Source organism: Varroa destructor, unplaced genomic scaffold (genome assembly GCF_002443255.2).
Source record: "Varroa destructor unplaced genomic scaffold, Vdes_3.0 BEIS01000002.1, whole genome shotgun sequence".
Classification (NCBI taxonomy): domain Eukaryota; kingdom Metazoa; phylum Arthropoda; class Arachnida; order Mesostigmata; family Varroidae; genus Varroa; species Varroa destructor.
In genome coordinates, this window is record NW_019211455.1 from 50,772,461 (window position 1) to 50,798,318 (window position 25,858).

General features: G+C 38.4%; 2 protein-coding genes and 2 long non-coding RNA genes across 14 annotated transcripts; 2 read left to right on the forward strand and 2 right to left on the reverse strand.

Moving 5' to 3' along the window:
- Positions 1-94: 94 nt before the first annotated feature.
- Positions 95-18,607, forward strand: LOC147757961 (uncharacterized). Of its 10 annotated transcripts, none has more exons than XR_015322442.1 (5): positions 95-495; positions 4,109-4,233; positions 4,782-4,839; positions 7,611-7,829; positions 9,438-18,607. It is a non-coding gene; the product is annotated as an uncharacterized LOC147757961 (long non-coding RNA). The 10 variants fall into 10 exon arrangements; XR_015322446.1 differs by having other exon boundaries at positions 7,611-7,767; XR_015322439.1 differs by lacking the exon at positions 9,438-18,607 and adding an exon at positions 2,187-2,261 and having other exon boundaries at positions 7,611-8,676.
- On the reverse strand, positions 8,653-9,780 carry LOC147757962 (uncharacterized). Of its 2 annotated transcripts, none has more exons than XR_015322450.1 (2): positions 9,657-9,780; positions 8,653-9,388 (listed from the first exon to the last, which is right to left on the reverse strand). It is a non-coding gene; the product is annotated as an uncharacterized LOC147757962 (long non-coding RNA). The 2 variants fall into 2 exon arrangements; XR_015322449.1 differs by lacking the exon at positions 9,657-9,780 and adding an exon at positions 9,473-9,610.
- Positions 15,818-19,106, reverse strand: emei (transmembrane protein 161-like emei). The gene is made up of 4 exons (XM_022792885.2): positions 18,406-19,106; positions 17,867-18,025; positions 17,298-17,549; positions 15,818-17,120 (listed from the first exon to the last, which is right to left on the reverse strand). The coding sequence occupies exons 1-4, from the start codon at positions 18,592-18,594 to the stop codon at positions 16,338-16,340; spliced, it is 1,383 nt and encodes a 460-aa protein (XP_022648620.1). The 5' UTR covers positions 18,595-19,106; the 3' UTR covers positions 15,818-16,337.
- Positions 19,107-19,280: 174 nt separating this feature from the next.
- nudC (nuclear distribution C, dynein complex regulator) lies at positions 19,281-24,208 on the forward strand. The gene is made up of 5 exons (XM_022792888.2): positions 19,281-19,465; positions 20,003-20,047; positions 20,689-20,841; positions 22,056-22,181; positions 23,582-24,208. Exons 1-5 carry the CDS (start codon positions 19,403-19,405, stop codon positions 23,834-23,836), a joined length of 642 nt encoding a protein of 213 aa, XP_022648623.1. The 5' UTR covers positions 19,281-19,402; the 3' UTR covers positions 23,837-24,208.
- The last annotated feature ends 1,650 nt before the right edge of the window (positions 24,209-25,858 follow it).

Sequence of the window (25,858 nt, forward strand, 5' to 3'; positions counted from 1 at the left end):
AGTAGTCTTAAAAGGGGAAAGGGGAGACGATGCCCATTGCCCCCAATCCGTACGTCATTGCACTGTCAGTTCTATGACTACTGCTGCCGCTGCTTCCACCGCTTGAGGAAAGCGTGCGTACGCTGTGGGGCCGTCAACGTGCTAAGCTGTGTTCAACAGTAGAGTCAGCCGATGATAGAGGTACCAGAAACGACAACGACAACAACCCCAAAAACACGGGTTGAATGCGAGCCAACACAGAGACGGGCGGTAGATAGATACCATTTTCGCTATAGAGAGAACTGGTTGTGATTACATCTACTGAAATTGATGCATATCGTATAGTAGAAGGGAGAGCTCGCACTCGGATGTGTGCTTGCATGCATCGTGGCATATGACGCAACGTAGCAGAAATCATTTCTTTTTGTATCGACGACAGCCGATTAGAGGAGACTGAAATACAACAGTTATCATCACGGACAGCACCACACATCGCGCAGGCCCTCCTAGGCCGAGGTAATACGTTCGGCTTTAGTGAATTTTCATTTTGGTTGACTGCGACTAATACCGGCGTCAGACGATGTAACAGACAGAATAACAATGTATGACGTATATAATGCATGTTACGTGCACGGAAAACATTTTTCTGCTTTACTGATCCCTATGCCAGTCATTTTGTGGTGTCTTCCATTTGATAAACGACTTGCCGCATTTAGTTTTCTGGAAAATTCTGAAAATCCTATTTCTAATGCCCGTCACGGAGAAAAACGAACAGAGTTAATAATTTGCTTACTTTGTCAAGTTGCTTTCTGCACAGCTAACAAAAAAGTAGCAATGTATTAAAGGTCGCAATGTTAAATTGCAGTCATCGATGAACGCCCAACAAAGACCACACACTACGAAGTCAATTATGCGTTACTTGTATTCTGCACTGTAAGATAGAACAGACTGAGTTGTGACTTCGATGACTAAGAACGAGGCGTGGTAGTCGAAGTTACCGTATGTTTTTTTCTCGATTACCGCTAGAAGTAAACTAACTACGACGAGTTTATATCAGAACCAGTAATTATGTAGTCTTATGCATTCGTAACCTGCTATCGTCTGAGTTCTATGAAAGTGATAAAATTAGACAATGACATCTTAGGCAGTAAAACACGACAGAGCAAGGTGTAGAGATCACAAACGTTCGTAACTAAATACATTGCAAGCTGTTCGACAGAAGGTGCCTGGCAACGCATCTTTTGCTCCGACTCATCATATCCAAACAAGATTTAAGAGGTCAGATACAAATGAATACAAGATAGGCATGTAAGGGAAACATTCTATTGTATCTTCGGGATTTGTGATCTGGATCGGTCTAAAAATCTGAGCCTATTTAAAACTACGTTGCTTGTTTGTGTCACAGTAACCCTTCGTGTTTCAAAGTTTACGCTCGCCATCGTTGTTAGGCATTCCATCAGACGGCTGGCCCTTTCCAGCACGAAACAGCGTGTCCTTAAAACTAGCAGACAAATACGTTATTCACTAAGCGTCATAGCAACCCAGCAAGACCTAAGATTTGCTGCTTCAGACGTTCTAGTCTTTTAACGTTCGTTATCAATTATTCTTGTCAAAGCATTTACTTGGCAGAGGAAATTTATTGTAAACTGTCCCTCCTTCGGTCATTTTTCTGATTCACCCAGTATACTAGCCCTTCGACTGCTACTGCTGCTGAGCTGTCTTCTTATCATTTGAAGAATACATGTTCACGTATTCATATACCCCATTATTCGATATATAGTCTATGTACTGTCTGCGGAGGCAAAAGACGAGAAATATTTTACCGAAGAAAACCACTTTTTACATCCTATGTTCTCTGCTCGTTGGATAAGCGCGATCTCATTTTATCCGGTGTTAGAGCCTCTTTATTGAAAAATACCGAAAAAAATTATTTCTATTTGTGGTTGATGCTATACTTTAAAAAGTAAATAATTCTTTGCCCATATGAATATATAATGAGGATTATATTAATAAGGTCCTAGAGTGGTTAAAGTGTATGCATTTTTCTAAAGGGCGTTCTTATCGATCAGGGTGACGTAAGCCTTGCTGCTTCGAAACTTGGAATAAATTGGGCCCCTTATTTTAATGCCCCAGAGCATATACCCCTTGATCCGGTCTTGTACTTGCATTAATGAAGTGTGTCATTATTATTGTTGGAGTTTGCGCAGGGACACGGAACAGCTCTGTTCGTAGGCGAACGCCAGAAAGTGGCAAAACGATTTAAATTAGACGTCCGGGTAGCGGTACGTATTTGAAAAGACGCATATCCCAATGCTTCTATGATATATAGATGTGAATAGTTGCGTGAATAGTTATCCGATTGAAGAAACACGCGTAGGGTTTGATTGGATGGAGAAGATTTGCTCAGCTATTATAATCTTTAAGGTTTTCAGAAATAGAGCTTCTTGATGGTTACGTAAATGCCTAATGAGCTTCCTTTCATTGCATAAAAAATCACCATGAAGAATGAAGCTCCTATTAAAACGCGCTTGTGAACGCATGAATATCCATGTTGTGTCCGCCTGGTTCAAGCAGCGACGGCCGCTGCTGTGGTAGTCTTCTCCGGATCCAGCTTTTGATTGGCTTTCGTAAGACAGAAATCGTTTCCAATTTACAAATGCCAACTTTGAACTTCTTGCACGTCCAATATTCGCCTGCGCTTTATCGTTGTGAGTCATTCCCGTTCTTGTTGGCTGCATCTTTATAGCCGATTACTAAATCATTTTTACATGTTGGCCTTTTGTGAGCTGATATGTCGGTAGTTTTCTTACATAGTAGACGCAGCAGCTTGGCAGAGCGCGTAGCGTAGATGCGTTAATCAACGTTTCAGTTTATGACGATTCGATTGGACAGGATAAATACAATAAAAACTTCACAAAAATATAACAGTAATAACAAAAAAAAAATGCAGATAAAAATGTTCGTGTTTCTGAAAATTCGATTTTATTCCTCATTAAGGTTTGTTTATCACGCTCATCAAAAGCTAATGCATCGTTTTATTGCTTGTCTATGAATTTCCGCACACGATTCATTCACAAAGCAATTTATATAAGCCTTGTCGTAGTCGCCGATCAACCGCGCGACAGTTTTCAATTATATGACTGTCGATTAGTTCATCTGATAGTACAATTGACCGTGGCGAACAGTCGAAAATGTTACTTTATTTTGTTTTTCGTACTTACATTGTTTTTGTCTATTCTTAAAAGTAACACTAATAACAATAGTCAATGACCAATTAATACTTAGTAATTTGACATGTGGTTCAGTATGACCGAACGTGTACCCAGTAATAAATGGCTGTTTCCTTTTTAACAATGTCACGTGCGTTTTCATTACTCTTATATGATTTGTATAGATTAGTCATACCCTTCGTTTGACAAGGATGGAAAGCCGTGCGTAGGCTCTAACTTCTATTTCTCCTGCTCGTCTGCTACTAATTTGTTAATGCTACCGTAAATTTGGACGAATTATCTCTTTCCAAGAGCAAGGTACCGCGGACGAGTAGATCATTAGCTTTCATACAATAGATCGTACTGAGCACAAAAATCACCCTTTTTCAGCCAAATGGCCGTCTCTAGACAAGATCGTGACCTTGGCGAAATTTTTATTAACACTATTTTTGAGGTACTTGCAAGCGCGCCTAAATTTCAATATGACTTGCTAGTCAAACCATTCACAGGCCTGAAGATTACAGACTTGTAGTACATTCGATATGACGTTCGCATGAAACTCCCAATACCGGATAAAGTCGCCAGTGATACCTCTCAATTGTTATGGCTCTGGATTAAGGTCTGCGCAATCATTTAGAACGAGGCTGTTTGGATGAGCGTCTTCGATGTTACTGCTAAACTGAACAAGGCATCTTGTTTTGACACTCATGACGACTTTTTAATGATGAAGAAAAGCAACACGTTTTTCTAGCCCGGCAAGGGATGGAAGAGCAGACAGTGGCTTGAATACTGTCACTGAACTATGCACTATGCAGGCAAACGGCTCATACGAGCAAACGTTTTTTAAGACCGAACGAAATCCTCATGTAGAGGTGTTAGTTTGATTGGAACAACAGCTGTTGTGATCATTTTTGTTTCAGTAAAGAACCGACGATGAGAACGGCTACAATGATGACTGCGGCGACTCTAGAAGGCACCTCTTCGAACACCTGATGATGACAGGAGCAACCGTCCTCCATCGCCGTCCATCCACGTGCCCAAAATGGTAAGTAAACTTGAATATGAGTATGTTTCCTTTTAACTTACTTTGCCTCTATACCACTGTGCCCAAAGTGACAAACGGCGTATAAGCTATTTTAAATGAAAAGAGAACGCTATGTTTTACACTTCGAAAATTTTGAACTATCATTATATAGACGAAGTAAAAGAAGCCAAGCAATAACTATTGCATTTATAGCCCGTGCAAGTTGCACCCTTCTTTTCAGTGTAGAACCCTTGATAGAGGTAAAGTAAACACCTAAAACAGAAAGAATTGACAAGATTTCGTCTTGCAACATATTTGAGTCTTGTATGTACTTTCGAAGCGGACACGACACTTATTTCGTCCCACAGCATCATGCCAACCTGGTGCTTCAAAATATTGAAGCTTGTTACCAAGGGACATTTCGAGTTATACATTGATTGGCTTCCGAAACGGATATATTCTTAAACGAGAGATACTGTTTATCGATGATTTGTTCCATGTCTGAGAAACGTTGATCTTAGTATTAAATGCCAGAAATGTGATTTGGTCTGATATCTTTCCGGTTTCAGGTTTGGTGTTTCTGTTAAGCAGTGTTTCAGGGGATTAGGTCTTTCCATAATACTAAAGGTATATAAGTCCCATTCCAAACCTGTACTCTTGTTTTGATTGCTGGGGGTTCCCTATTTGTTGTTTTGGCTTGTACTAAATTATTGATCAATACAGTCCAATCAAAGCACTCTTTCAACAATAATCAAAAAACTAGCTCGTGCGTTTACCACTCCAATCGCGTAGGTGGTGCGTCAGCGTAGACATATTGACACTGTCGTACCCCATTGCGTTGATGTATAGTTCTAACGAAGACCAGACTGCGAGATTTACCCATGTTACTTTTACTTAGTTATTAAACCATTATCTTAATTAGCTTTTTCGAGTTTCGGGCCAACTTCATAATAATAACTCCAGTAGTAACTAAGAGTAGGAAGTAGCTGACGTGTTCAAATCTTGTATTGTGCTTTTCATAGGAGTTTTTTACAATTTTATACACCTCCGTTATGTTAAACGCAAGGTGTTTTGCAGCAGTCAAGCCGTATTACATGCAACAAACCCAGAAATAGGCTAATACTTACGCCACTATGTACTCATAATGAAGGTGTTGTTTTCGCATGTCCTTTCGTTAATGAATGAGGCCAACAGACAGTTAAACAATGCGGGGCAATAGTTAGTTGTAGTAGATGGTATACAATGCAGAAATAAATTTGATTTGTTCCTAAACATGCCACATTTAAATAGAGAAAGTAACATAATTAACAGCTCGATGGGTAGATAATAATAATAATAATAATAAATAGATATTCGTTCAATTATTGGCTCGTTGTGGTACTTTATTATTGTTATTTTGTAGCTACAACTATGTCGTTTATATTTTGAACGTTAGATTTTCGGCGAAACTTTCGGTATTATTCCTTTTCTAACTGTGATGATAATTAGGATATTAATTCCAATTTGCAGTATTTATTGGTTCGCTTAAACCTTATCTATAGTGATACATTCAGGACGTAAAAACAGCGTGCTGGTTAATGTCGTCCATAGCATTACACGAAGAAGGCGCTGAAATGACCAATGTTTCCAGTACTAATTATTATCGTTGTAACCCTTCAGCAGCAGGAGTTTCGTCGTTACGATATTTATTGCTTCCAGCCACAGAATTTTGCCTCCGGTTGTCGCTAGAGTTAGTTTTCGTTTAACGATCGGGGGCAGAACTATCCACTCGATGGTATCCTGTGCCAACGGGCGCTTCCAGCATGTGACTACCTTAAGAGTTTTTAAATTAATAGTACTCGGAACAGTTGACAAAAATAAATGATCTTTGTTACGTTTCCTTAACGTTCACCCTAGACACCCGCTTCTGTCCTTAATAACTCTTTCGGCTGACAAAGTTAACATAAAACGAACTCCCAGATTGGCGATGAAGAAGTGAGAAGTGCGCTTTTGCTATGCTTTTGGTGGCTTATATGGTGGTGCAAGATTTAGTGAGTCAAGTAATGCTAATTTGCCATTGATTACCTGCGTTACCGTGTCTCAGACAACGCAAGCGTTTTTCTAATTACCGAAACTGATTACCATCTTTGATTCTAAAAGCGTAAGGTCGAACATTTGTTTCAATATCATTTGCTGTGGAGAATGTCCTCCAGTTGGCCATGATCGCATCCGTATTTCAAGATGTTTTGTTCCTATGGCCATCTGTCGACCAAGGTGACGCAATACGTCTAACCTTTCCGTGGTGATAATAGTTCTCTGTCGAGACAAGCTTTCTCTTCTTTTTGCTGAGATTTGCTAACCGTTTTATTTTTGTTCCGCATCTCATTCTTCTAACGCTTAACCTTTCAGCACCGATTTAGTGGAAAGACGACAGTAGATTTCCATAAGGCTAGGTTACTCGTGAAATACTAAACAAATAACCACACCTTAGCAGTATTAGTCAACGAGATCATAATAAATGCAAGCAGCTTAGCTTGATATATCGTATCTTTGAAATAGTACCTGTCAAATAATGCTACTGCTCACTAAACATTTTCTACTTCAGCTAAGGGTGCCAATTTAAACTAGCATAAAACGAACAGCTCCTATGGTGCTTTTACAGAGCCTGAACAGAAAGGCCTAGTAGGAAGACATGTTGACGTATCGTACTCTATCGGGTGTTGTTGATATTCGTACTGTGTGTAGGACTTTTCCAGTTCCTACTGGAACATATTTCCAATTCTCTCTTATTGTCTAATTTAGCTGGTAAGATATCTTGCGAAAATTTTCTACACAAACTTCTCAAAAGTTAGTTAAAAAAACGGCAAGTATACGCAAGGCTTCGCGCAGAAAGCCTAGGCCTATTTTAATTATTTTGTTGCTGCAGAAGTTCGAAAGGTGAAATCTACTAAGCTTAGCCTGAAAACACGGTTCGGTTTCACTGGTAGTTCTAGCACAAGAGGAACGATCTAACTTTATTATTTACTTTTTATATGAAAAAATAATCTTTTCCACGTAAATCATTTCAGTCATGAAATTATAACCAAAAACCACTTACGCCGGTCCGATACAGCACTAAGATTCAGCCTTGTGAAGGGTGGAAATGTAAAAAAATTAAAAGAATTTAAATTCACTAGTTTACCCTCGGCGAACGCTGAATATCCCATTAGAGACGTGCGAATCTCTTTAGCTCGAGTATTTTCTATGGAGGAAATTGGTGTTGTTATTATTGAATGTCTAACGTGTAGCGGAAGCAGCAGACATTCGTGAAAGGAATTTAGAAAGTATATTAACGTTCAAGATTTCCATCACGGCCTCGCAAGAGTTGAGATTATGTTAACATGAATTTTAGTGCCAGTTACTTTGTTCTTAAAATGCAGGTGATTGAGCCAATGAATATTACAAACCAGAGCATATCGATGTTTGGATACTTCACAAAACAATACCTCGGAGGCTTCATGAGGGATGTTCTAAGGTAACGATTTGAAAGCAGAATCTGGGGAACAGCGAGAGAACCGCTAAGACCACCCACACGCGGTAAGCTAACAATCGTTAAAGCTATTCGTCGAGCCGTAGAAGCCTTGGAACGCCGCAAACATGTCAGTGATGTCTAAATGAATATGTATAGAGCTAACAATATTCTTTCAGGCGAGAATAAACAAATACAGATTGTTCAATCAGTAGTTGAAATATTTTTGCAGAGAGGTGCAGTCTTGAGACAATTCAGATTTACTTAGTAGTCGTAATGTTTTGGCGCGAACGGAACGAGCTCTTATTTCATAAAGTAACCGTAAACCGACCTTGACACTGAAGTTCCTTATTGTTGATAACAATATATTGGCAGACGGTGTGGCGTAACTAGACCCGCATATTGACAGACCATAGTATAAAAAGCTGTTCAATAAAGTTGTGCCTTGACTTGCATGACATAAAGTAGTTAGATGAATAGACTAAAGATGATCGTAGCTCATGTTTAACACAGGTATTAAAAAAAGTGCAGGAACATGTAGGTTTATTTTGGCATTCATTGGTAGTCGCTACACGAACAACAGGACCTGCGTCAATCGCTCGCTCTTTGTTATTTGATATTCGAAAGAAAAGCAGAGATAGCACAACTTTTCTAATGATTTGAAAAAGCAAAAAAAAATCCAGATCGAGAAATTTATACCTGTCCTGTGTAATGTGAGGCGAACTCATTTTAAAAAAGACTAACTAAAATTGACCATTAAGGGTTACAAATGATCGCTGTGCAAGGATCCGCCGAGGGATTTATTTGCCGGCGACTTGAAAAACGTGCAGAACTTACCCGCCATCGAATGACGTAAAGTTTACGTATTAAAGACTTCAGAGGAGACTCTTATGCCCGATCCAGATGAAATGAGGAGGACAATGTCTAGTGTAAACGAAAACGCCAAATATATCTCATTGAATTAAGTTCTTACAAAAGCATTGATTTTATTATAGACGTAGTGTTTATATTATTCACGTCAGCTGTTTCAACATACTTCTCTTCTTGCTGAAATTACGGCTTTGATTAAATTGTTAGTTTTTCACAACATGTCGTAACATTGATTTAATTCAAACTTATTTCCAATTTATTTTGTTTGTTCTATTTTTGCTTAGAGCTCATTGTTGATTCAAAGTATGCAGCTATACACGTATATCAGTTGTATGTATGTATATGTTTCTATGATAAAATCAGTTACAAATAGTGGCAATACTAATTGAAGCTATTTTTATTTGTATAATTTGTAACTATAGCCTGAGTATTGACTATTGGCTGTAAGTGTCGCAAAACTAAATTGCAACATAGAATTTTAATATCCGCTGCTGTATTTGGTAGGCTAGTAAATGGTCCAAGTACATTATCTGCTTTTAGCTTTTGTGTTCGCCAAAGAGCGGTTCAAACTTCGACATTTCTAATACTTGTTCCCTTTTACCCTCTCACTGCAGTGTCAGATGAGTAGTTTCAGAACGAATCGGAGAAGTTTCTTCTCTGATAGTTCGAAAGCTGTTTGAAACACAAAGATAATTGCTTTTTGGTATCGCTTTTTTGTCATTCGACTTGGATATACGACGACATCAGTGCATCTTCGTTATGTATTAAACCGTCCTTGTCGAGCCAGTACGCAAAAGAGTTTGATGATGAATGAACCACCTGCCAAACAGAGAGTTGACAAAATAACAATTTCTATGATTCGTTCTAGGTTTCTCAATGCAAAGCTACGGTTTTCACACTGACCTGTACGACTAAGGATTCACGATTTCAGGGAGATCGTTATTGTACAACTAAGTTGGTACACCCGTTGTCCTCTTCACTAATGAGGTAATCATGAATCAAAAGACGTTGCATCAATTTTAAATTAACCCCTGGTAATGCTGAGCTTCTAAAAGGCTTTTTCGTTCTTTACTGAGGGCAAACTCACCCAGTTACTGTCAACAGGGCCACAAAAGAGGCGTCTTATTAAGTACGTCTGCTGCTGTTGTTACCGTGCTTGTCAGCTCCAGTGATAAAGAGCAGGCGGCGTTGATGATAGCCATGGAAGCGGATTCTACGTCATAAAAAGAGCACTAATATGGCCTAAATGTGCGATGTAGCTACAGCTGAATCAGACTGTGTTGATGTAGCGGAAACCGTTCAGATGTTGTTGGCTGATCCTAACACAAACTGGGGTATGAGCTGCATGCTTCTAGCTGTCCAAGAACCTGTTATCTCTGGTCGATTGTTTTATATCGGAGATGCCCTTCGTTCCTGTGTAATGAAATAGTACATTGAATGTCGTTTCGATGCAGCCACTCGAAATCCTCGTATTATTAAATTAGTAGAGCTCTTAGCTCTAACACCGAAGAGAAGACTAAAAGTATGAACGTTTTTTTTGTTGTAAAATAATCGATTTATATACGCCGAATTTAAACTAACCGTGGATATATAATCCTGCATGTTCTAAAAAGTTCATTTTTTCTGGCACTCACCTAAGGGTTCATCTCTATTCATTTGGCTATCAAATGCGCTAAACACGATTTGTTTCTTTCAGCCATCAATTCCAAGGAACAATGAGTTTCATTGATTCCTGTGGTAAATGGTCTGCTGATAATATCAAGGTCGCAGGGTATTCTATACACTTCACGTAGAGCTATAAAACACTTTTTTTTCGTCCCTTCTTCGACGGACCTCTTTTTGCCGACAACTTAAAAACACCTCTCTTAGCTACTTCCGAACCCGAGTGTTTTATTCTTATATTGAAAAGTAGTATTTTAGTCATAAACAAACTGCTAGATTATGTATTTTATGCCTTTAGCATACGGCGCATTATGTTGAGAATGGCCACTTCTTTCTATGGAAAATAGGAAACTAGGAAAATTTACACAATAAACTAAAGGGTTTTTTTCTTTTGGTAGACTTTTCACCGCTGCAGAAGAGCTGCTGAATATATCTTTACATCATTTGCACTGCAACATGCATCTTTCGCTAAGCGATTTCGCACTCTCTGGGAAATAAAAGGCATACCCCCGATAGAACAAGTTATTCAAGATCAATTTTTCTACTGAACATTACGAGCATTTTTACGCTCAAAAATGACCATATCAATATATGGTGTTACCAGCGGAATACTCAAATGGTAGAATTTGAAGTTACTGCAAAGAGGAGAGAAGAGCACCAGTCCTGTAGCCACACGAGATCACTAACAAAAAAACGACAACGACAGACAGCGCGAACGATACAGTGAAAGCTCAATAAGCTCAACAATGGCCCGTTGTTATGAGTTTGTCATTCACTTGCGTATAGTTTACTGCTACAACGTCCCATAGTTTTTATTGTACAATATCGAACGTGACAGCTTTATATTTCTCAGTCAGCGTCAGCTTGTTGATCTAAATATTGCAACTTTTACCGATATGGTATTCACGACTAGAACTCACAAAATAGTAGTCCATTTCGTCACACGACTTCCACAAATATTGCCTCTATTCTGCCAAATTGGCTATCTTAAAGTGCAACAACAATTAAAATGAAGAACAAGATTGTTGTGGGAACCAGTCGGTTTTATGCTTTGGGAGAATTTAATCGAATATAGCGATAATTATAGTAGCTTAATAACGTAAGTGACCCATACGGAATGACAATAACGATAATAACCTCCTTCATCCCTGAATTTATCCCGACGGAGCGGCTCCTGTGTCAATCCCGCAAAGGCTGACTAACGAACCAGTAACCGAGGAACAAGCCCTGCTTTTATTGAACGGATAAAACTGTTATAGTGGTTAATGGGGTGTCGTCAGAAAAGTGAAAAAACGCCGAATTACGTGATAGAATTACGTGACAGTTGTACATTTCGCTGCGAGTTACGTTGTTTTTTCCACATATGCGTATTGTAACCGCTTTAGGGGGCTTTCGTTGTTGACTAGTGGACATTGAAATGCGCTAGGCATAGATGCACACTGATCGACTTACTTTTAGGGCAAACGCGCGTTTGATTTGGTATCAACTTCAGAGGTGGTAAGGTCGATATCATAAGTGCAGATCTTCTCATTCTAGTTTGATATTGATTTTAATTTTATTTCTGTAATTCAATATACTTAAGCGATATGTGTATATAGGCTAGCATAGATTTGTAGATCTATTGGTAAGTTCTTCGAGCACAGTAGAGTTCCTGCTATACTTACAGCTTCGTTGGCGTGACCGCTTATATTTAGGCATTTGCCTCGAATTATTACAGTTTAAATAGAGTTTAAATAGTGCCTGTTTCCATCCCGTAAGTATACGTGCTGCGTCTAAATGAAAAACTCGGAAGAGTTGGGAAAAATATTTAGTTACTACTGCAACGACGCTCGTCGTAAGCAGATCAATGAAATTAAAACAACAACACTCTAGGTTGCCCCTGGGGTTTATTGTAGCCAGCTGTAGATTGTGCCGCCAGTGCGACAACTGGGAAAATGTTATTTAGACGAAATTGGTTACAAATTCCTGTATGCTCGGGCCACCAGCAACTACTGCCCTCCTTCCTGCGTTCGCTCCGCGCCCCAGTCAATGCGCAGCGCGACATGTCCATACTTAAGACTGTCTGCCATCGTAGCTAGATAAGTACATTGTGTTCAGGTATAGCATTTACTTGGTTAGTGGTCTGTAAACCTGCGACGAAAAATGCGTGATTCATACTTGCGTGCCTAATGTTTGAAAAGTTCCTTTCAGTTTCTTCTGCAAGGCCGTTTTTAAAACAGTACTGTTAAGATAAATCGGGATAAATATCTATTAATTCGTGTCGAGCTATAAAAGCGACAGTCTACGTTGCTAGATGCGTGATTATCTAAGCAAAACTTCGATGAAAAAAGTTGTTACATGCGCATAGAGACAGTAGAGACCGCTTGTCCTTATGTGGCAATTTTGGGCATAATTACGACCAAACAACCCATAGATAGCAATCAAATAACTACTGCACAGCTCTCTTACTGCTGTATTCTTGTATACATTTGCAAAGTGCTTTTAAAAAAGCAATAGAACGTTTGGTCGCAGCCAAAGACACATGCCTGATATATACCATTTACCAACGCAGTGTCAACACTTGCAATAAAGACAGACGAATTTAGGAATATAAATGAAAATGCGAGTTTTGCTAGTTTCTCTTACATTGACATTTTATTACTTGTTTACCAAGTTATCCATGCTAGTAGCGTACGACTTATTTTTCATAAACGATTGCCATTCTGCTCCACTGTTGTATCAATTTTCTATTGCAACGTACGGTATTGCATTGTTCCATTATTTATCAATTTTATATTGTATGTAAAGTTATATGTATCACTATATACTTTATACAAGTATGCAGGAACTGATCTTGTTTTTCACTAAGAGCGAGCAACTGATTAAGAGCACAGTACTCTAAAGTTTCTTGCCAAAAATGATTATTGTCATAAAATTGGCGCATTCATCATCAACAGTGATCTTCACTGTTCTGTCGAAAAGCGTTGAGACTATCGCGCGCACGGTTGTCCTTCAACGTGCCGTTCTCGTTCAACTGCTAACCGGAGAAGGCACCAGACTAATGGCTTCTAATATCTGTTGTTCGACATCGTTTATCTCGAAGAGAATTTCAACAACCTAACATAAATGCTCCTTATGCAACCCCGGTCTTGCTGGGAAGGACTAAGCATGGCACCGTGGTTCAGCACAAAAGAGCCTAGCGTTTTGCTGTTGCAAAAGCACTGAAGTGTAAAATGAATAGCCACGTTTAAGCTGCAATATAGTCAGCAACGCGGTCATTATAAGCACAGACAAAAACCTTCGTGTCGCTAGTTGTCGCTGTTTACGATGCTATCGTTCGGCTATAGTCTTCCCCTCAAGCAAAACATTACAAACCGAATCAGTCATTAAAAACAAAACTGACCATTTGAGATCAAGCTGCGATAGTTTATATGTTGAGGTTTCTCAAGCAGAAGGTTTCTGTTTACCTGCATGTATCGTATGTTCTCGTGATTGTGCAGTAGTACTATTTGTTTGCTAAACTTAGGGACAATTCGGGAGGCAGTCTAGAACTGAAAGCAAGCGTAGACGTAATTTTGTTTCGTATCAGGGGAAGGCCAGAGCCGTCTCAAGCGGCAATGTTTCAATGGCAATACTAGATCTAAAAACTCGGAACATTTGGTTTGATCGTAACATGTCACGGCGGCAACGGTGGTGTTCCTTCTGCTGTTTGTGACGTCGCTTCGTGTTGATCTTCAAAAGATGTCAGTTTGAAATCCACAAAGTACAGATGCGTTTCACTTGGCACCTTCTCTACCTAAGTATGCTTGATATACAGGTTAAAATTACAGTTTCGATAATCAGAAAGCCTTAGTTTGAATTTCAGTAACATTGTTTGAATCTCTAATTAGTAATTGAAGTTTGTTGTATGCTATTGCAGCTGTCCGTTTTGAGTCATGTTGGGTGAACGCAACAAAATTTAATGAATTATTATTTTACTTGGAGAAACTATAATTTAAAAAATACAGTGGGATGCGAATAATAATAAAAGAGTACTTCCAGCTCATATTAAAAAATCACAATTACGGCACACTAGTCCAAAAAGTAATCAATTCAAACATTGTCGTTATATATATATATATATATTTCCTACAAGCTTCGCTAATGTCACATTAATCAAATTCTTTTCAATTATATTACTAGATATAAAAATGTAACGCAGCAATAGGTTAGAGAAAATTAATTTCCTATAGCAGACAAAAAAAGGTATAAAAATAGCAAGCCCGCTTTTACTCAAAATAAACGTATTCAAAACATGGCACTTGTAAAAAATACACATTTGTAGGCCACAAAAACATTCGCATTCTTGAAATGATTAACACACACAAACACACTGTGTTCCTCCCGCTTTTCAGCAGCGTCACATGCAATAGGAAAATGTTCGCTAACGCTGATTTTAGCATGGGACATGCCGATGGTGTTGCAAGATTTATTGTATGGCTATATACACTGTGAACAAATTTCCTAGTGGACGAGTATAGACAAGTGGATGTATGATAAATCGGTGTCTCAAAGCATCTTTTTCACGCAGAAGCACCCGTTTCAGCTGCAGTAGCAATAGCCTGCCAGTACTCGTAAACCAAATGCTCTTTCACGTAAAAAATGCTATCCGCACTTAACGTTATTCGTAGTAACATTCATTGTGATAATAGTATTAAAACTTGCACGAAGGGCGCAGTAAATCGTTAGAATTACTACTAGGTAATAATGCAGGGCTAAGGCTGAAACAGTTTTAATATTATTATGGCTATTAAAATTCAATTAGATGAATTTCAGCAGAATGTACGGATAAAACATAATTAATTTCACTACATGTAGACTAGTTACATTTCGAACTCAACAACTAAAACCACTTTACCCAGCGTTCCTAAAGCTGATTAGTACAGCTACATATCTTCCAACTATTTTTTGAATTCACTTCCCTTAAGTTATAATCTAAAATTAAGTGAATAAGTGAAATAGATTGCTGCTATATTGTTATTATTATTATTATTTTACACTTTAGCTGCGCAAGAGCACACTAATATGAAGAATTGCAGCTTCTAGTAAAGTTTATTATCTTTAATCAACCAAAACATAGGGTGTTGACTTTTAATCCTTCAGGCTGCATACAGTCTTCCATTTTTGTACCAAATGCCCAAGAGCTTTGTGACTGCACTCCATCTCTGATCGTGCCAACTCCCACTAGACACAGAAGCGAATAGTTGCATTAATGGAAATTCCTCCTGAGGAAGGCCGTCTGCATTGGGTACTATTCGTACTAGGAAGGATAGTGAATTTAGTACATCTAATACTAGTTTTCTGATTAGCTTATATGTGCGTGGAAGGTTCGTCTAAAAAACGTTTAATCCAGGGAACGGGATCTCACGACAACAGACAATCCATACACCAATTTCACATATATTTAGACACGTCAGCAACACGCTTTTTTAGTATATACAGTATGTATTTAATTAATTTAATTAATTAATTTACAAAGTAAAGCAAAGACTACCAACATTCGTAAAACGAATATTGTTTGCACGCTCTCTAGCTTAAGATTTTATCTAAGTGATTGACACTCGCAGCTTTTGAGGTAATAGAATGAGTTTACTTTATTGGGGTATAAAAATTACTGTACAAAAGTTTCGTGCGTTTAAATATAACACGTGTCCTCTCGGATACAACAAACGCACACTCTTCTCAGGTCATTTTCGTATTATTATTACTATGGCAGGTGCTGCCATTTACGCTCGAGGTCAATCGTGTTTTGTAGTTTGAAATAGCTTTGCAGATTCTACGTTTAGCACACGTCAGGATGTTAGGAAGCTATGTTACCATATTTTAGAAACATCGGTTTTTTGTCACTACAAAGATTCGAAGATTTTACTTCTGTCTTAACTAAATTTACAATTGATTTTTTTAAATTTATATTTAAGGCTTAAGCTTGAACGAGTTGCGGAGTATTTTTTTAGATACTCGTGACTTCTTATTGATTTTGTTGGCTAAAATCAAGTTATATCGCTCACGTATGCATGCAATTGAAAAACTATGTTTTACTCCGTTTGAGCTGTCTTTAGCTGCTGCTTTTACTACTGTTGCTAATAAATTAAGCCTTTTCATTATACGAATAAAATGCATAGCCTATTATGCTGTTGAAAAAAATCGACGCTGAAATCCACCACGTGGCAAAATTGAAGACGCCACGAAACAGAGCTGGCGTGAACACTTCTTTTAACCTGTGCAGTGAAAATGGTAGTGGAACGGATGATTTTGGCAAAATCGTCTCGCCTGGCAAACCTGCCCAACTGTAATCGCCCAGCGTTTTCAATAACAAGACAGAGAATAGCAGTAGTACAGCTGGTGCCACATATTGCAGTGCGACGACACATGAATAATTAAACACACTCGAAATCGTCTTGCGAAACTCAGAAATTTGTATGCGCCCGGCTTCTTTTTGTAGGTTGCGAATTTTTTTTTGCGCAACATTCATATAGGCTTGCATGTAGCGATTGAATAGCCATAGACGCAGTACGCAGGCGATAATAATTGTCATAATTCGCGATATTTCGAATTGGTCCGGTGTCATAACTGGGCCGGACATTCCAGAGAAGATCCTCTGCGTGAAGTACTCACGAGCTACCGGAGTAACCCACATCATAAGGACGAACAGCGGGAATACGAAGTTGAGGTGAACGAGCATTTTGCCCGGTGGGCCGATGACATCACTGGCTAGTAAGTCGCGATGCATCTGTGCAAAGCGAATCCCAGGAAAAACAAGTAGCGCTCCAACAACTCCGGCCCACGCTGCCAGACTCAGTTTGAAGATTAGTTCCGATGTTGGTCCGGCAGTTTCCAGGGAGATCTCCTCGCTGAATTTTGTAACCGATGTCTAAAAATAAAAGTCATATGAATTATATTTGTCAATGCAATATCTGCCGTGAGATCCTTTGTACAGCTCACGAGCCTGAAATCTTTTTGTGTCTGCACGTATGTGTCTGACTGAATGTGTGCGAACCGAATGTTCACGTTGCTATCTACAGATTGACCAGACAAATTATTATCTTACCTTAAAACTGTCATAGGCGTCTCTGAGTCCAAACTCGAGCCATTTCTCATCAACGATAAGTATCAGCATAGCTATTAAAAGATAGGTTAGACCACACACGAGGCACATCGAGCGCTCGGCTGAAGTCTCTTCAGATCGGAAGTAAATTTTTGCCAACGAGAGCAACGTTCGCACGACGAAGATCACCACTAATAGGCACCACAGGACGGACATGTTGACCTCATCTAAATTCGGCCGCATAAATAAGTACACCTAAGAAATTTCAAATGACGTCACTCACTGACTATGTACTATTTAAGAACACGTTCAGTTTATTACTCGTCACTTTACTAAGTGATTCCTGTCTTCAGACTTCATTCATATGAGGTTATTCATGATAGATATATCTGTAAACATTTATTAGTAAATAATGAAATTAGGTGTTTCAAGACTTAATCGGAACCTTAAATTTCAAACGTCGATAAAATGGTGATTAATACTATAAACATAAGTATATTCCTGTTATTGCAAAATCCGACAAAAGAGTGGCAAAAATTTAGCCAGCATCGACTCGTGTAGAAGTTAATAACCTCTGTGATCCCGTAAAGTAATGTTGTGTAGGCCATGAAGTCCAGGAGCCACTGATATTCAGGATAAAACTGCAAAGCCGAAAGATCGTCCGCAGTTATCGGGATGTGTTCTAAAGCCACATTCACATTTTTACTAATCTTATAGTCTGGCGAAGAGCCCTGGAAAAAAATAAATAATACAACGTTATTTTGCGTACTGATGAAACACCAATACGTCTTGTGAGTACGAGCGTTTTTGTACCTCACCAGTTTTGAATTCCATGCATATATGAAAAATAATCGGAAACAGCCAAGAGGACATTATTAGATTGATGTAACACATCAACTATTTTTAAATTAATCAATGCGTATTTAGTGTAAGTAACCTTCTCAAGTGCATATTAGATGCATATAAGCAATCAATACTACAAAAGTCCTACAGACGTGTGCATTTTAAAAATTATAAAAAAAAAGTTGTTCTTTTTTTGAAAACTTGGTAATATCTTACCCCCCACTAATTTTAAAATGACTTGACTTATACTTTTACATTGAAGTTTCACCTTTTTTTTATGTTTTTTGCTTTCTTCCTTTATACCCTCAGCGTCCTGAAGCTCTTGAATTGACGGTGGAAGATACGCAAACAATTTTTTTCCAAGCAACCATCGTGCAAAGGAGAAGCTGAACGATAATTTTTGTAGTACACACGCCATTATCATACTGATCACGATTTGAGTTCCAAAAAGGGCCATTTTTGGAAACCTTTTTCAGACACTAATACCTTCTCTTTCCTTCTTATTAACTGAGATTTCAGAGCGCACACAAATGAATATACATGCACCTGGGCATAAACACTTTTTTAATGATTGGGTTCGTGCTGATCTACCAGCTACACTTTTCACATGGCCCGATATATCGAGCGACTGAAATATCAAATCTAGAATTTCAGTATAGCTAATCTTGCTGAAGAACACCTGCGCGAAAACCCGGCCAATTTTAACTGTCTTTGTCTTGCGTTTCACTCTCTCTTGTGATGTCCCGCTGCTTTAGCTTACAATGCACCCATATTCAGGTAATTCTCTTCAAGCAGAGCTCTTACCCGGTCAACAGGATAAATAGGCTAGAAAAATGCGGAACAACCTTCGAATATAGCGAAATACTTGCAATTGTCTAATCTCGCTGACAACTTGGTTTTCTTCATTCTGCACATTTCCTAGTAAACAACTGACCGCTCGTGTTCCACTGCAGTTAAGCGCAAGAACGGAGAGGAGAAATTAATGGCTATGATATCGTCTTGTCAGAAACGCTCTAAAACACTGTATTGGAATCGAAATGAATGGCAATCTGTACACGATGCACGCCGAACGATGCCGCCGACACAGCTTTAAACGTTACGTTAGCTGGGATTTGTCGAAAAGACACCTGGACCAATTTAACGTGTGTGTGGTAATTTGATGATGGGTGTGTGATAACTGCGGTGCATAACAACTGTCGACACGAATCATAGTGTTGCCTTTGTTATAAAGTTCGGTTGAATCTGACCGTTTGTTTTTCCGAAATATGGCCTCCGAAGGAGAAGTAAAATTGAACGAGAAGCAACCAGAAGGAGGTGCTACTTTTGAGGTTTGTGGCTTTAAATCATTTGACCGTAAAAAGAAAAACACGCGTCCCAGAGTGTCGCGTGGTACGACTGTGAGTGGAAGCATGTCGCACATTCTAGAAGATCATAACTCAGTAGGTTCTATATTGACGTTGGTACGATGTTTGGCATTTTCAATGAAGAGGGCATTTGTGCAAAAACCTCAATCACATCATCAGATCATTATCCGCTCGGATTTGATGGAACGCGACAAGATTCAACCAATGAAACGACTTCATTTGGTTTGGCATCTTGATTTTTTCCGTTTCCGTGCTTTCAAATCTCCTGTTAAGCTCTTTTAAATCTTAAAACGCCGGTCAAAACGTCTCTAGGCTGATGAGCGCAGTGAATTTTTTGTGCAACCACAAGGCTTCTGTATGAGTTACATGAAACTTTATAAAGACTTCGATTTTTCGAAATCCTAAAAGTTTTGAGAAAGACCGATATACGCGACCGAAATCGAGCTTGTACTGTGTGGATATTATTATCTCTTTGGATAATTATTTCTGTTTCGTTTACAGAAGACGAGTAACCCTTCAGTAGGTGAGGATTCGGAGGTCGATAAGGTAAGATATTCAAGCAGTTTTACTAAAGGCTTTTGAAGCCAATAGAATTACGGTATACCGTTAAATCAACATACTGCTCTATTACTTTTCTGTCTCAAATTGAGCGCCGCCAAATTAACCACTACAGCATTCCTATTACAAATGTGTTATGCATATGTAACGTACAGACACTTAAAGAAACGTAGCCTCCAGTTTCGCAGCCTAAGAGGCACTCATCCGAGTATTTTTTATGTTCCCTGAAGTCCTAAAAAAAGGCACTTTTCTAGTATAATAAATCAATAATAATAGTTATCACGGCATATATAGTAAACAAATAATTAACAAATAATACACAAAGTATAACTTTATGCTTGTTCGAAATGTTTTTATTATCAAAAGAGGTTGTTTTGACATCGACCCTGAAAATAACCTTGACAAAGCACCCTGAGATTCTGGGAAAAATTCAGACACGTAGAAACCAAATACTTTAATGTATTGAAATTCTCCTATATTTTTTGAGTAGTTTACATAGTTATGCTAAATGTTTGCTTGTTTGTGTTGGGACTTGAAGGCTGATAACATAGCGAAAATGGACACCCCTGATGGCACAAAGGTAACCTGAGCTAACCTGAAATTATTGTCGCTTCTTGGTGTAATTTTAGGACAAAGATAAGCTGCCTCCGAATGATCAAAATGGCTGCGATCTAGAAAACTATAGATGGACCCAAACCCTTGAGGAGGTGGAGCTTCGGGTACCGATTCCTGATGGTCTTAAAATTAAATCGCGCGATGTCGTTTGCAATATTGAGAAAAAGGTTTGTTACGCCAAACTCAAAAATAAATAAACTAGCGTAGGTGTGAACGATTTCAGTAAGTACATGCTTTTCCCAATACTTGTCTTCATACGGTTAGTCGTAGCATTACTAATATATACAGGGTAATATAGTATCGATTTTTTTTTTACTTATCTCAATGATGGAAAGGTTTGTGGAAGAAAGTATCTAATCTATAGTCTGAACTTTGTGAGTGCTGCCGTTTTCAAAGTTTCGACACAAACCTCTTTTGTGGAGGCGAAGTCCGAAACCAGGTTCAGTCCAGATAAAGAAAATGCTTTACGTCCGTTGCTTTGTCTTGCTTATGCTCGCCCCTTCACATTTTTTTTTTAGTTTTAATTTTTCATAAAACTATAATTTATTATATCAGTTTTTTGTCAGTACTTAAGTCCCTATTTAATAGCAATTATAAATTGTCAAAAAATTCCCAAAAGAGTTTCGAATTTATGAAAATGTTCAAAGTTTCTTTTTAAAATATTGAGAGTTCATTTTGAATTTGCCCAGAAACCATTGTGGCGTGTTTTATGGTAATATATTTGAACTAAAATAATAAAAGAAAGTAAAAAGACAACTTGAAACAAATAAAAGCACTAAATATTTTGATGTGTCTCGTTGATTCATTGTGACAAAAGGTATCGAATGCAGCTTCAGAGTAAAGATATCAAAAAACTTAGACATGAAAGGGATACCACTTAAAGAATGAAGTTGAAGGGTACTTGTTGCTTGAAAATAAGAAATCTGGCAAATGAAGTGAATATCGGACCTCATTTTTAAGATGAACATAGAAGATATGTTGTGCTCACTCGGAAATGATAGCATCTTCAAAAAGACAAAATGCGAAGAATCGTTTCATAAGCTGATAAATGGCTTTACGTTTAGTACGTGTAGAATAACAGTTTTTCTCGGACACTATATTCCGGTTTTTCATTATAAAGTTCGAGAAGCAACTAATATCACAAAAATGAAGATAGTCTGAGGATAGACAGGTGAAAGTGCAAAAGTGCTATAACCCAGGTTGTCAATTCCTGAACTTAATTCAAACGCGGATGCACAACGGGTTCCTATTACAGCTGTAATAAAATTCTATAGGTTGGAAAAAATCCGGCCAACGGTCACGTGATTTATTTGCTCTTACATTGTGAATAATATTTAAGTGCTCATTTATATACACTTATATGTGTGCTTTACTATTGCAGCACCTTAAGGTCGGCCTTAAGGGATCTCCGTTGACTATCGACGGCGAGATGTATGCTGTGGTCAAAAAGGAAGAATGCTTCTGGAACCTTGAAGATGGCAAGGTTATTGTCGTTAACCTGGAAAAGGTACGTTTGATTTCAGTAACAACATTAGTGATTTCCTATGTCTAATTAAAACAATTGAGTAATTGTGCATTGCCTTTCGAATATTAATAACCACGTGCTACCTACAGCCAATGAATATAGCAGCGCAAGAAATGAGAAGCCTGAACATAGCGTTAACTAATGGGTCAAAAAAATAATTTATAGACTGTGTGGTTTTTATCGGCCGAAACCGACCCGCCACACGCCTATATGTCTGCTATCTACGGACCAACTTTCCGAGTGTGAAGATGTTTGCTTTGTATTTGCGACCTCTTAGGAGTAGATGACTTCTAACTATATTCCATTTTCATGAGAAAAAAATGAAGTATAGAGGAGAGAGTTAAGATAACTTGTGCGAATGGACCCAAAGTTTGCTCTCAGAGTACCCAAAGGAGAGCCAGGGATTTTAGATAAGTCCAGTCATTTTAAAAAATCATTCGGAGGTAAAAAAAAATTATATTACGAAGGATCTGAATTTCGAACTAATTCCGACTCGTAAACGGTTGTCTCAGAAAAACCACAGTCGAAAAAAATCGAAAAAAAGTAGAGTTTGCTCCTACGCGTCGTTACAGTAAATAAAACGTGGACATATGAGTACGCTGTGAGGACAGAAACAAGATCATCTATGTATTGCTTCAAAGGCACACTCAAGCCGACGAAAGTTACAACATCCAAGACAAAAACCCAAGTTCCTTCTCACCGTCATCTGGATGTTGAGCATTACGAATTTAAACTAAGTGACAACTATACTGTTACTAAAGAAGTGCTCAGAAACATCAGTATATTTATCAGCCAAAACAGGTCCAAATGTTGAGAGAACAGGCCGTAGAATCTCCGCAGCGATAATGCATGAACTCATACATCGTTACTTCAGAACACGGTTCTATCACGAAAAAGACAGTTCTTTTACGGTGGTTCCCGTGTACTTATCAGATTTAATAGTCTATAATTGTACTTCTTTCCAAAGTCAGAGAAGCGCATAACAGGAAAAGCCTTTGAAAATCGACCGAGGAAATCTAAGAAAAATCGAGAGCAGGGGTATCGTTCTACGATTGAATTTGAACTCTGTTTTGAACTCTGGTGAACGCGAATTGAATCCAGCGAAAATTACTTTTAGAACGGCTGACCTTGGATTTAAACTATATAGACATGCACAGGTGATACAGAGTTTTGATAGATTTTATAGAATTTTTGATAGATTTTCAGTCCAGTAGCAGATGCCATCCTAAATGTCACATAAAACCTATGAATTTTATCTACTGCGGTTGATGAGTCTGCTCGATAAACAAGCTTATGATTCGAGTATTGTATATATCTTTGTCATTTGCATATGCCGGCCGGCCCACTCAGTCTAACCGTATCTCTTCCTCTGTTAATTTTAGGTGAATAAAATGGAATGGTGGCCCCACCTGGTACTCACTGATCCGCTCATCAACACGCAGAAGGTTTCTCCTGGTAATTCAAAGCTGTCAGATCTCGATGGGGAAACCCGAGGAATGGTTGAGAAAATGATGTACGATCAACGGCAAAAGGCAATGGGCCTGCCGACGTCTGAAGAACAGAAGAAGAACGAAATGCTTCAAAAGTTTATAGCGCAGCACCCCGAGATGGATTTTAGTAAAGCGAAATTCTCTTGAATGGGAGAAGTATGATGATTTCACTGGTCACATCCTTTTGCTGTCTTCAGTTTTCTGTAGTTTCCGAACAGATAATGAAGACTCTGGTGTATTTGGAACAGCCAGGCAACTTCGAATTCACTTAAGAAAATGAGTGTTGCTTGACCAAGTGAAACCATTTGCTAGTAGCAAAAAATTATGACCGATAATGAAGTGGTATGAGCGCGTATAAACTCTGAATGGTATCGAGCATCGATCGGCTGTAGTGTGAAGTACGACATAACAATGGCGTGTCCGAACAGCAACAACAATTAAAGTATTAGGCGTGTGCTCTACAAACAAGGATGTCATCAACAATTTAAATAAATGAACTACTGTATATATTAATACATATATTTGTGTATGTTTTTTCATGCCTACAGGAGTGTGTAAAGTTAGATGTTCGTGATTGGCGTGGTAAATATGAGGCTTTTGCATTACAAGTTTCGTTTTCTTTTTATTTTCAATCAGCTTGATGTTAATGCGGAAGGCTCTAAATGAAAGCCTTTCTTCCTTCAGCTCGTTCGTTCGTTTAAATTTCAAAATCGTAGTAATGGTTAGATAGAAAAAAAGCAGGTCTGAAACTCTTATTTGAGATAGCAAACACGAATCTTCATTACACTAACATTAGTGTATAGCAATAATTAAACTACAACTTTAGTCACAAATATTTTGCCCGGTACCATAAATACATCGGTCCTAGTGGTTTTGTGTATTTAGCTTATTCCGAGGTCTTAGAGAAAAAACAGGTAATCCTTGGTCTTTTAGAAATTAATTTATAATACGCGCTTGAGGACACCAAATGTGGCTTATAGATATATGCTGCGTTGGTGTGGAACTTCAGCCAGCGTTTTCCTCTGCAAGACCCATTAGATTTACACTTTTATCGTTTCTGGTCTTGTATCGGTATTTGCTTTAGTACTACTTTGATAAACTGATTGATTTACGCAAGAACTATCTCACTACTTGGCTGTTGAAGTTATTGTCGACTGGGTTGGTAACACAGGTCAGGAAATCTATTCAAATGTTAAAAAAAATGACACGAAACTGACGAAGAACGCCTTGCGGTCAGCAGAATTCGAACCGGCGCGGGAAAACCCCGTTGAATTACAAGGCCAGCGCCTTAACCAATCAGCAAAGACTGCACAAGTAAGTAGGACGGTCTTCTACACTTGTTCAATAATTTTTTGATACTGGCTCTGTTGAACTGTCGGTTTCACTACATAATAGCCGCAAATCTAGCAAGTTCAGCAAGAATTCCTTGACGAACATTGAAGTGTCCTTGACGAACATTGTCGGATTATTTTTAAGCTTTCGGTGGCGGTCACGTTTGTAGAAGATCACTCGTGCACATCAGCCAATGCCAACTAGCATTTTATTACTTTTTACTTTAACTTAATGATAAAACAGTTAGACTTAAAGTCGTTTTGTAATACTTACGTGAGCGAGAGATTCCTGCACACAAGAACCTATTAGGCATAAAATACGCAACTTAAGGACTCAAATTCTGTAACTCGGTAACTTCCTTCCAAGTCTTTTTATTCAAATTAAATTAATGCATTGGGTATATTTCTGGACATATTTTGGAGCTAAGGCACTATCTCTTTTTCTTCGATTACTTTGGTATAGTGTGTTAATTCTTAGCTATGACGGGTAACAATTGCGCGACAACTCTTACAGGAAGGAATCCTCTAGAACACTTGTTACACGCTTGCTCTGAGTATATTAACTCGACGACATTTCTAAATGTTCTAGCAAAAAGGTTCTCGTGCTTTAGTAGAACATCAGTCAGGAGTTCAAGATGCCGAAGATAAGCTGAACAAGGCGAAGCATAATCAGAAACAGTTAGAGAAGTATGTTGAGTTTGTACAATTTGCAATTCTATTAGCCGAACTATATATGTAACTGCTCTTTAAGCAACAGACTCCTCTACATCCCAAATAACGAAAGCCTTTTCTGAAATAAGCTACGGGAGCTGCCTTTCGGCCTGCATCGTTTAATAAC

What these genes read in the sequence shown, in the direction of transcription:
- nudC (XM_022792888.2), top strand. Translation starts at nt 19,403, where the DNA reads ATGGCCTCCGAAGGAGAAGTAAAATTGAACGAGAAGCAACCAGAAGGA. An exon ending in AGGATTCGGAGGTCGATAAG is followed by an intron (nt 20,048 to 20,688) that starts GTAAGATATTCA and finishes GTGTAATTTTAG; the next exon opens with GACAAAGATAAGCTGCCTCC. An exon ending in TTTGCAATATTGAGAAAAAG is followed by an intron (nt 20,842 to 22,055) that starts GTTTGTTACGCC and finishes TTACTATTGCAG; the next exon opens with CACCTTAAGGTCGGCCTTAA.
- emei (XM_022792885.2), bottom strand. Translation starts at nt 18,594, where the DNA reads ATGGCCCTTTTTGGAACTCAAATCGTGATCAGTATGATAATGGCGTGT. An exon ending in TACTTTACGGGATCACAGAG is followed by an intron (nt 17,550 to 17,866) that starts GTTATTAACTTC and finishes GAAATTTCTTAG; the next exon opens with GTGTACTTATTTATGCGGCC. An exon ending in ACGCCTATGACAGTTTTAAG is followed by an intron (nt 17,121 to 17,297) that starts GTAAGATAATAA and finishes TTTTATTTTTAG; the next exon opens with ACATCGGTTACAAAATTCAG.